Source organism: Polyergus mexicanus, unplaced genomic scaffold (genome assembly GCF_030449975.1).
Source record: "Polyergus mexicanus isolate NDT 795.1 unplaced genomic scaffold, iyPolMexi1.0 SCAF_5, whole genome shotgun sequence".
NCBI classification, from domain to species: Eukaryota; Metazoa; Arthropoda; class Insecta; order Hymenoptera; family Formicidae; genus Polyergus; species Polyergus mexicanus.
The window spans coordinates 7,430,430-7,441,901 of record NW_027223325.1 but is presented as its reverse complement, the minus strand read 5'-3'; the positions used below and the strand labels follow the sequence as shown (position 1 = coordinate 7,441,901).

Below are 11,472 nucleotides of genomic sequence, written 5' to 3'. Positions count from 1 at the left end.
CTCATTATTTTGTACATAAAAGTATTACGAAGATTATCGAAAATTAAATATTTTACGAGATATTTTAATTTTTATATCAAAATTTGTCAGATTAAAATATAATATAACTCAAAAAGTACTTAATGAAAAAATACTTTATTATAGTGTTTTGAAAAGCTCTCGAGATAAGCTACAAAAATATGCAATAAAAAGTAGGCAGTTTAAAAAATTGAAGGTGACCTTCACGCAACTATTCAAGATTAAATTAATGACACCACCTTATGTCCCCCTCGAAACCATACAACTTTTGTCTGAAACATTTTTCCATATTTAAAACCGTTTCCGAGATCTAGGGATGGGGTTAGACTTTAGAGATACCCTGTATAATTATTATTTTTGTTTATTCTGTATTCATGTTAAATTATTATTTTATGACAATATATTAGTTATTTATTATTATTATTATATATATTGTTATTATTATTATTATATATATACATTTAGGATTTTCCTTGAGTCTATATATATATATGTGTGTGTGTGTGTGTGTGTGTGTGTGTTATTTATTGTTATTTTTCAATACTATTTGACTGTATTATTTAATTCGCATTTTGTATGAGACAAAATTATATTTTTACGACTTATTGTTGGTAAGAATAAGAATAAAGAAAAATATATAAAAAAGACATAAAAATAAAAATAAAATTAAAAAGACATAAAATGTATAAAAAAAGATATAACAGATAATAGCTGAAAAGTACGCATTTCATATACCATAACCATTCATCGGTAAAGCCATTCATGAATTGACGTACGTTGCCGTGAATGGTTTTACGCTCTCGCCATTGGCAAGACTGGCGCTTTGACAGACCAGGTTATACACAGCTGGTGCAAATACGTAAACAAAATTGTTTATGTGGTAACGGCAAGAACAACGTGCACGAAATGAAAATTATGCGGTAGAGAGAACATCAATTGGATGTAATTTTGCTTTTCTGGACATGCAAATTGTAAACGTGATAAAGTGACAATATTGGCAAATATCGTTGTTGGAAGGATGAAAATAACGACGTTGAAAGGCATTTTTCCCGATCCAAGTAAGTAATATATTATTACATATTTTCTATTCTAAGTAATTGTAAAAAAGCTCGAAACAAGAGATTTTACTCAATAATGAAGTTGATAATGAGTTTCATTTAATAATAATACATCGCAAATGAAAAATAGTTAACAAAAATTTGTACATGAAAAATAACGTAAAATTACTCACGTGTTTCTACAGTGTATGAAAAGTATATAATTAATGATATGCAACATATATTTTATATGCTATTATAGAGCCAGTCAGAAGGAAGAATTTTATTCAGGAAAATATGAAAAATCTGCGACGAATGGAACAATGCTTTCAAACCAATAAAGAGATAGAAGAGCTACAGAAATTGCAACTACACAAGCATCACAGGACCACAGACAGATATCAGAATGTATCCGCAAGGGTGGCCACCAGTTCCCGAGAGAAAAAAAAACATGAAAACAATCATATCAGTCCAGTGTCAAAGAATAATGTTCAATCAAAAACTAATAATTCAGCATCAACCGACAAGGTGCAGGATGAAATGCAAATTCAAAATGGTAACAATACACTTGAACTGGACAAAAAGCATGCTGCTCCTGCTAGAAAGATTGTTAGACAAGGAATAAATAATAATAATAATAATACATCAGATAGACAGAAGAAAACTAGCAAACACAATCAGAACCAGCAGAAACTGCAGCCAAAGGTTTCATCCGAACCAGATATCCTCCACAAATCTGAAAATGATATGAATGCGCAGATTACTGTAAAATATAGAAATCGAGGGGTTCAGACTTTAGATACAGACCAAGTGGAAAGTATATACTCTGAAGGCGTTATTCGGTAAATATATATGCTGTGTTAAAGATTTTAGTCTTAAGAATTGTTACAAATCTGTAAAATAATGATAAATATTAGATTAGGACAGAATAGAGCTAGTAGAAAAAGATTGGGAAAGTAATTCTCTATACTTACAATTCATTTAATTAATTTAATTGTATCACTTACATTATTTCATTGTTTGACTCTCTCTCACATTTTTAACACATTTAATTTATTAACTGATTTATTCCGCATAGATATCCCTCAAAGAAAGTTACAACACATGATGAAACAGCAAGTAATGGCGACTTAAATCAGCAAGAGGAAAGAACTTTAAGGAATCAAGTCGATTCGCCTACAGATAGAGGCGATATGCGTAATCTCCAAGACGCGCAAAATATCGATTTACGAAATTCCGTATCGCCGGCACCTAGGGAAGAAATTGACTTTATCAAATTGAATAAAGAACGTACTTCCATTGCCACTAAATTGGCGATACAGCTCAACAACGATGTACCACCGCCGAATTATCGCAAGGGTGTTATTCCTAAGTACGACATTGCAAATAACTTTTCTCCTTTAGATCTCTCTGTGATTTTAAAAGGATTTTTCCTATTTTTCCCCATATTTCTCAATAGTTTTTTCTTTTTACATTATAATACATTTTCTCAGAGTACATTGAGTGTAATCGCACTATGAGATTGGCAATTCTTCAACTCTTCTTTTGTATAAACGTAATTGATAATAAGAAATAACAAATTGTAGAGTAAATATAATGTTGAATAAATACGAGTAATTACGAGAGAGATATTAATATGATAAAACTTATTAAATCTCAGATAGATGAACACTTATATAATTTGTTAGATTTTTTATGTAACAATCTTTCGAATAGATATCTTCGAGATAGAAAGGAAGCGCAAGAAAAAGAGCAAAAGATTAAAGCAGAAGCACTGCACCCTGACTGTCCAGAAGGTCATGTGGCCATACCTGACCATGAGCGTAAGGAGACATTGCGGTTATTAAAAAAAAGTGGGTATAATATGTATATATATAAAATTTAACAAGTATAATGTGATCTCTGTTCCACAAATTAATTAAATCTAATGTTTGATTATGTCTCTGATGCTTATCAAGATTATCAAGATTACGTCAATGAATTAAATATGATGCCTATAAAGACGGATACCTTAAGAGCACAGAGGCGTAAGATTGAAATAGAAAAGCAACTGAATAAACTGGAAGAGGGGATCAAGGTGTTCTCGCGTCCCAAAGTTTATGTGAAAATAAATGCATAAATTACAACATTTCAATCAGAATGCAATGCATGTGTTTAGATATTGATTATCCGTCCATTGTTTCAATGCATTTATCGTTTTAAGGGTCCACACAATTGTATATCTTGTTGTAAAATGGCGAGAATCACCATTGTGTATATATTTTTCATGTGTATGAAAAATTGATTAGTCTAATGTTTATGTCTAACAGTTTAAAGATGCGTTACACAATGGAGAAAGATTCCCCAAATTATTTTCCTATAAAACTGCACATATTCTGAGTTTGACAACTTTGTAGATAAAAAATATCTCTCCTATTAAAAATAATAAATATTTTATTTAATAAATTAACAATGCTGATTATTTTCTAATATGCTCATTCTGCTTTTCTAAGTAGCTTCTGTCGATAGTATGCACAAAAGATATTGGATCAAAATGCAATTTTCCCAAATTATAAAATATCTCCTCTTTGTCGTACCAATTCTTTGTATCAAAGTCCTTAAAGAATATTGCAATCTCTCTCTTTGCCGACTCTGTTGAATCTATAGTAAACAATATTGTTTTTTTTTCTTATACAAAGCTTTCAGTTGAGTATTCATAATATTATGATGTATGTTACCAGATCCATGTGTGGCATTCCTGGTATCCGACAGACCAAACATGCCTCTAATAGTATCCGGTGCATTGTATTGCGCTTGATAGACCTTGGTAGGGCCCATCAACTGTCGCCACTTGGCGACAGCATCGTGAGCCGCCAGGATGTGAATATCGGATGGGCCGCTGGACATAAATGTCACGAGACGATTGTAAAAGAACTTGTCCCTGTGCTCCTTGTAAAAGAACTCCGCCTCTTCGCGAGATATCGTCGCCCTGCGCGATCTGACAACTTTGAAATTATTGTCGATTATTAAATCGCGAATCTTCTGAAAAATCAGAGCGAGTTTCAGTCACAATTCTTCTAAATCTTCTCATTTTCTTCGCGCGCTAAAAGCGCGAATCGAATTTGTTGTTCATATCCTGTGATTTGCCTGCGTTCTCGCGTTCCTTGACAAATAAGGTTAAGTACTCATACCTGAAGAGCGAAGGGGGATTTGATGACGTGCGGCTTAAGTATCGCCAATGTTAACTGGAGATATTTCTTCGATTGCATATCAACATTCTTCGGATCGTTTACACGAGTTCGAGCAGTGTCACGGTATCGCCATTACCCTGCGCATGACAAATAGATGTCTATGGGTACCACGTGTCCGACATATACACACTGTGCGCATGCGTGTTTACGGAAAATTTCGTATTCTCGTAAGTCGCGCTCATTCATAATTATAATGAAGATGCTCGATTGAAACGACCATAAAAATATATACAGGGTGTCCTGGACCACCCGTACACCCCTTTTCTTTCAAAAACTAAGCATTTTAGAGAAAAACGTTTTCAACAAAAATTGTATAGTTTTGAGGGTAATATAAGATGGTGTCATTGGTTTGACCTTGGATGGCATCGTTAAGGTCAAGTCAAGGACACCTTTAATTTCTTAAATGGAACCCCCTATTTTTTATTGCATATTCTTATAGCTTATGTCAAGAGCTTTCCAAAACACCATAATAAAGTATTTTTTCATTAAGTACTTTTTGAGTTATTTTGTATTTTAATCTGACATATTTTGATATAAAAAATTAAATATCTTGTAAAATATTTAGTTTTCGATAATCTTACCGTAATACTTTTATGTACAGAATAATGAGACAAATCAATTAATATAAAAAATAATTGTTTTTAAGAAAATTATTTACAATGTATTTTTTTAAATAATTATTTGTTTTTTTTTGCACTAATTGATTTGTCTCATTACTCTGTACATAAAAATATTACGGTAAAATATTTTATATACATATATATACGATATTTATATATATATATATATATATATATATTATATATGTTTTCTATGCTATCGATTCGACTGACATTCTGACACAGTGACGATATTTTACTACTCTATCACTGATTTCTATCCTTCTTCCTCCCCCCCCCCCTCCGGCCGCCTGTATGATATCCCAACAGCACTAGACATCCTCGGGAAATCTGAAAGACATCCAGGACGGATATCCTGTGGATATCCAAATTTTATCCCGGGATATACTCGGGATGTCCTGAGGAATAGCAAATGAGCGCCTCATGCTATATCTAGAAATATTCTCAGGATATTCTATTTCAAAGTCCTACGGGATGTTCATAAGATGTTCGTAAGACATCGTAGTTCTTGAAACGTCCATAATGCATTCAAAATTAATCCAGAATATGTTATCAAGGTACTTTATATGATATTTTAAGGATAACATATTTTTTTGATAACATACTGAATATAATTTATATTATATATATATAACTTTGTTTAATTAACGTATTTTAGGGCGCTGAATCTAAATTCTAAGACAACCCATACAACACTAAAGCTTGCAACAACATTGCTGCAATATTGCAATATTGCATATTGTAGTTGAGTGTTGCAGAAATATTACAAAGACATTATTTTACAATATAACTTTAGTAATGTTACAGCAACATTCTAAAAATATTCCAAAGAAAGTATTCGATAATCGCTAGTTCATTCGTTTACCGCTATGCGGCGCATATTGCGCTATCTATTCCGCATTTAATTTTTAGTCACGATGATTATATAAAGTTTACAAAAAGCGACTAATAAGATTAAAGATATAATAACTATTTTTATTAGCTTAAATTGTATGATATAACCCCAACACAGGGGACTCAGTCATTGGACTAAGAATTCTTTTAATAATTTCAAGAGAAATGTGAAAAAACTTGTATGCATAAATCCACCACAATCTTTTTGCATGTCTGAATATTTCGGATACAAAGAGATTGTGAATTTACAAAATTGCAAATTGAGTTTTTTCTTATTTCTCTTAGATATTCTTTGTCACTGAAGGAAGTCGAATGTGTACCGAAAAATTTGCAATTTATAATTTTGTTATTATTATAATACAGAAAATTTATATACACACTAAATCCTGATTCTTATATGCCTAATTTCTTATTATTTTTTTCATATGTTAAAGATATTATGTCGATAAATATACATGAATCATTATTGCATATATATTATATTGCTATGTTGCTGCAATATTATATTGCAATATTTCTGTAGGCGGACATTTTATTGTTGCTGCAATATCATAACAACGTTGCAGCAACATTTCGTAATGTTTCTGCAATGTTGCAATCTTGCAGAAAAATGTTGCTGCAATGTTGTTGCAATCTTGCGGTGCTGTGTGGGAAAGTAGCCTATCAGATCAGGTTTTCGAGAAAAACGGGATTAAAGTCTTCAAAAAACGTGTTTTTTATCATTTTTGAAAATTCATAACAGACTAACCCAATGTGCAAGAGACTTCAAACAAGGCACAAATGAAAGCTTGAAACATTATACTTTAAATTTAAGACAAAAATATTGAATCGCAGATATAATCTTCTTTTCGACTATATATATTATTGCAAATGCCAGAAATTTTTAATAATATAAATAAATAATAGAATATACATAAATAATATAAATAAATAATAATTAAACTTAATAATATAATATAAATATACTTAATAATATAAATAAATAATAATAATATTTAAAGAATTTATTAATTAATAATATAACTAAATAATATAAATAAATTTACAGATATGTTATACAATCACATTTGTTTCTATTTTGTATTATGTATTCGCAATTCGATTATTTACAATTTAAAAATATATCATGAAATATCGTTATGTTTATTTGCTCGACTTGACTATATATTTAAATATATTATATTGTACAATTCTAAATATATTTTATTAATCATATAAATTATTTTGTTTCAACAAGGATGCAGCACATAAATTAATCAATCTCGATTAAGGAAGAATCAAACTCGAGATTCATTGAAGCGATTACGATTGACAATTGTCTTGGGGAACATCCTGTATTTCCATTTTGTTTACCAAATGTCGTTGAATCGATTGAAGATAATAGGAATAAGATACGCACGAGAATACGCAAGTATATTATATACATACCTTCGTGTGTATATGTTTGAATAAATAAAACAAAGTAAGATGGAAAGACGCGAAAGGCAGTGAAGAACAATTGAATAGGAAAAGTACGCAATGCTGCCAGTAGTTCAAGTCAACCAAGCAGCCAGCCACTATTCTCTCTTCTTAACCGCCTCCCCTCACAATCCATACCAGTCTGTCAGACGTATCTACGATCGCCTCCCTTTCTTCCCTGTTGCTTCATCCTGTTGCGCCCCTCTTTCGCATCTTTCAGCTTCTTTCTTCCCTTCCTAGTTCTTAGTATCCGTTATACCGGAGGAGTGAGGCATTTGAAATACAATGGCCGGCTATAAATTACTTTTGGGAACGCTAGCATTAGATTCTGCTGGATTTATCCTTTATACACAGCTGCCTTTAAGCTTTAGAATAAGATTTAATTGAGCGATCTCGATATAATGATATTGTAATCGTGATACTTATCACGGACTGTTCGAATCGTAACTTTGTGCAACTGATGCCAATTAAAGATTCTCCACCTATTTTGTAGTTTTCCAAATCAAATCCACCATAATCATGAAAAAAATTTGTATATTATAGAAAAAAATAGAAACGCGTTAAGTTGGATGTATACTATACATTGTATCCCGGAATTAAATGTGAGAATATGAAAATAAATACGGATATTATTTAATCTTCTAATTTTACTTCAGGAGGATTTTAAATCACTCTCTTTCCTTAATTCCATGCTCTACAACTTTTATCTCATGGTACTTTTCGACAAACTTAATAATTTCAGCGTCGTTTTAAGCTCTTTGGTAAAAATTTTTTGTTTCTTTTTTTTGTGATTTTCTTCAAAACGAAGTAAAAACGAGCAAGTGTCTAAAGAACCTTTATCTTAGTTTATCGATTCCAACGCGCTCTCAAAGTTTTGACATTTAATTTCGGGACACCCTGTATATGTAACGTCATGTCGACGTTAAATATTCTTATATAAACTTCAAATTTTTCGTAAACTTGTAACTTAATGTGCTTAGAGAAAAGTAAAGAAACAAATTAAAATTTCAATTAAATTTTTCCTGAAAGTCTCTATGTGCTCTTTTTCTTTTTCCATTATTAGAGTTTCAATTTATGTTTACGCATAGAATATAAGGGGTGAGCCATTTTAATGTTCTCACCTAAATATCTTTTTTCCTATACCTTTAACAAAAAAAATGCTCGTTGCAAATTTATATATTTTTTTTTAAAACAGTTACCTATTTTTTATATCAATTGACTGCTCTTATTATTTTGTGCATAAAAGTATTGAGTTAAGATAATCTAAAATAAATATTTTATGAGATATTTCATAGTTTATGTCATTTATTAAAGTATAAAATATCTCGTAAACTATTAAATTCTTGGCTATACTACCCTTATATAACTTTTTACATCGAATATTGCGAAGAATCGATTTATGTAAAATTAAGTTGATTCCATTTAAAAAGTGTAGTAATAATTTTATAAAAGATGTAGGAAAAATATATTTAGGTGGTTGCATTAAAATGACTCATCTTGTACAAAATAGTTCTAGAGATTTTTTTTTTTTTATACAATGACAAGATTTCGGATCTAAAAATGTAGGTTTATTCTACATGTGGGAATTTAGTTGAATTTTAAAACGGAAAAGAAATTGCAAAAAGCGGAGTTTGTATTGAAGAAACTTATTCAATTTTCAGTTCGTTTATTTTGCAACATCCCATTATGGATCGGTAACATCCATCGGGAAAAAATCTCGCGCCTTTCGGATTGATTTATCGCAACTAATTCCTCTATATAGGAATGGTAATCGCGTGTCGCGCATCCGTCTGCGGTCGGTCCTGTCGTTAAATTCGTGCACATATATGGTACATATACATGTATTTATGCTCATATGCACATGCAGATCAGCGAACGTGCATTACGAGAACGAGCGAGAGCGAGTGACAAATTACGAATAAAATATTGATTCGCCGCTGGTTTGTCGGCGCGAGCGTTACGCCGAATTAATGTACCAGCGTATAATTGGACTACCGTTCGTATTAATTACCCGTTCGCGATTTGCGTCAATCTCTTGAATTGCAGCAACAGTAGCGGGTCTCGTAATCTCGATTATTCAAATTGCAGAAGAAATCTTCATTACGTTTTCCTTTACCGAGAGACATGAAATATTCCGTTGTTGCAAAAGTGCACTCATATTACTTTACATTATCAATTTTTTTTTTTTATATAATTCTCTCTACTTACTTTATTAATAAAAATAAAAATTAAATATCTTTTAAAATTAAATAAAATCAAATATCTCCGAAGCTAGCGTTTTTCTTTCAAATATTTAAGCCTCCGACATATTTCCAAAAATATTCTCTGTCCAAAAATTTCTTTTCTTTAAAATTCTATGAAGAGAAGGCAATCTTATATTAACTAAATGACTAAAATTATGAATATAAAAATATATTATTTTAAAAAATTTATATAGAATAACTAATATATTTAAAAAATATATAATGATATAAAATATATAATAATAAAAAATATAATAATATGACACAAACATATAATTTTATTATATAATATATTATAAAAATATATTATATAAATTTCCAAGAGAGCAGAAATAATTTTTAGGTCTTATGGTGAAACAGTAGTTTAGCTTTGCTGGCTCAAACAAATCACTTCTGTCACGCTATCGTCGCGGTTATCACTGTTGTGTTCATAATGTAGTGTCAGATTATCCGGCTCGTTGACCGTGCACCCATGATGATGCGGACGGACGATTCACTGAATGAAAGAATACAAATGAGATTGTGGAAACTTTCAAATCGAATTCGGCCGGAAATTTACGAACGGATTGTTCGTAAAAGCGACGGAATTGTGTTTCGTATTTTTCCAATTCCTTTTCTCTTGTCTGGACTAGTTTTAAGTCACACACTAGGATCACCTTTCTTTTTTTTCCTCTTTCTCTTTCAGCTTTTTCTTATTTTCTACCCTCTTTTTGCAGCTTGCATGACGATAAACGGCAATAAACGATTTCTTCCGGCCTCTTGAAAAGACAACTGTAATCGTAGCCAGTTTGTGTGGCCTGGTGCTTGTTACCGAAAAAGGAAGGAGGGAGAGAGGAGGAGGGGGAAAGAGAGAGCGGGGGCAATTTTATGTTTACGTAGTTAGAAAAGCTCCTCGAAAACATGAAACTTTCTCATAAATAATTTTTTGATTTGACAAATATTTTTAGAGTTATTAGCTTGTAACACTTTACGTGGGCCACCCTGTATATATATAGTATACAGAGTGTCCCATTTTAAAGGACCCACTCAAATATCTCAGAAACACTGCGTTAAATCGAAAAATGTTTCAAACAAAAGTTGTGTGGCTTCAAGAGGGCCATAAGATGGTGACAATGATTTGACCTTGGAAAATCATTTGAAGGTCATGTAAAGGTCAACTTTAAAATCTTAAATGGAAACCCCCATTTTTTATTTAGTATTCTTGTAGCTGACATCGAGAGCTTTCCAAAACACTATAATAAAGTATTTTTTCATTAAGTACTTTTTGAGTTATTTTATATTTTAATCTGACATATTTTGATATAAAAAATAAAATATTTCGTAAAAATGGGACACCCTGTATATAGAATTGACAATTGATAAATAATAAAAAATTTTTTAATGATTTTTCTTTTAGTGAAAATATTTAAAAAGTCATATTTATATAGTTTGTTTTTACATTAAAAATACACTTTTTTCCATCCTCCCACTTTCCAAATATTTATACCGCGGAAGAAAACGGTTGAGGAATCAGAAGTTAAGAAAAACATACCGGCGATCTCCTTAAGAAGTTTATCCGCTTTGGGCGAATCTTCTCTCTTTCGGTAACTTTAGCCGTGAACTTTTACACCGGAATGTTTTCCCGCAACGCGAAAAATTGTTTTCCAAGCATTTCAGAATAATTTGAAAAATTACCGGCAATCAAAACTGATATTATTTTTTATAGGAATTTATGGCTTATGTAATTTTAACGAGCATATATAAATGCAAACTATTTTAATTTTCATTGTACTTTATGTATTCTATGATTTACAGCTATGATATCACTATGATTTAAGCAAGAGAAAAGTAGTAAAATAAAAAACTAAAAAGAGAATAAATACTCGTAGAATATAATTAATCATGAGAAACGAAAACCGTGTAATTGCAAAGTGAGTTTTGTAAAGTGTAAAAAAATTTAATTTTATGAGACCGTTTACATATAGTACACCAT

General features: G+C 31.0%; 2 protein-coding genes across 3 annotated transcripts; one reads left to right on the top strand and one right to left on the bottom strand.

The window, feature by feature from the left end:
• Positions 1–702: 702 nt before the first annotated feature.
• LOC138933114 (suppressor of Mek1) lies at positions 703–3,435 on the top strand. Of its 2 annotated transcripts, XM_070295611.1 has the most exons (6): positions 703–1,076; positions 1,318–1,611; positions 1,705–1,897; positions 2,134–2,427; positions 2,772–2,908; positions 3,014–3,435. In XM_070295611.1, the coding sequence occupies exons 1-6, from the start codon at positions 1,037–1,039 to the stop codon at positions 3,172–3,174; spliced, it is 1,119 nt and encodes a 372-aa protein (XP_070151712.1). In that variant the 5' UTR covers positions 703–1,036; the 3' UTR covers positions 3,175–3,435. The 2 variants fall into 2 exon arrangements, with proteins under 2 accessions (XP_070151712.1, XP_070151711.1); XM_070295610.1 differs by having other exon boundaries at positions 705–1,076; positions 1,318–1,897.
• A 78-nt stretch (positions 3,436–3,513) lies between these two features.
• LOC138933271 (nucleoside diphosphate kinase 6) lies at positions 3,514–4,396 on the bottom strand. The gene is made up of 3 exons (XM_070295868.1): positions 4,226–4,396; positions 3,773–4,076; positions 3,514–3,695 (listed from the first exon to the last, which is right to left on the bottom strand). Exons 1-3 carry the CDS (start codon positions 4,301–4,303, stop codon positions 3,514–3,516), a joined length of 564 nt encoding a protein of 187 aa, XP_070151969.1. The 5' UTR covers positions 4,304–4,396.
• Between the last annotated feature and the right edge of the window lie 7,076 nt (positions 4,397–11,472).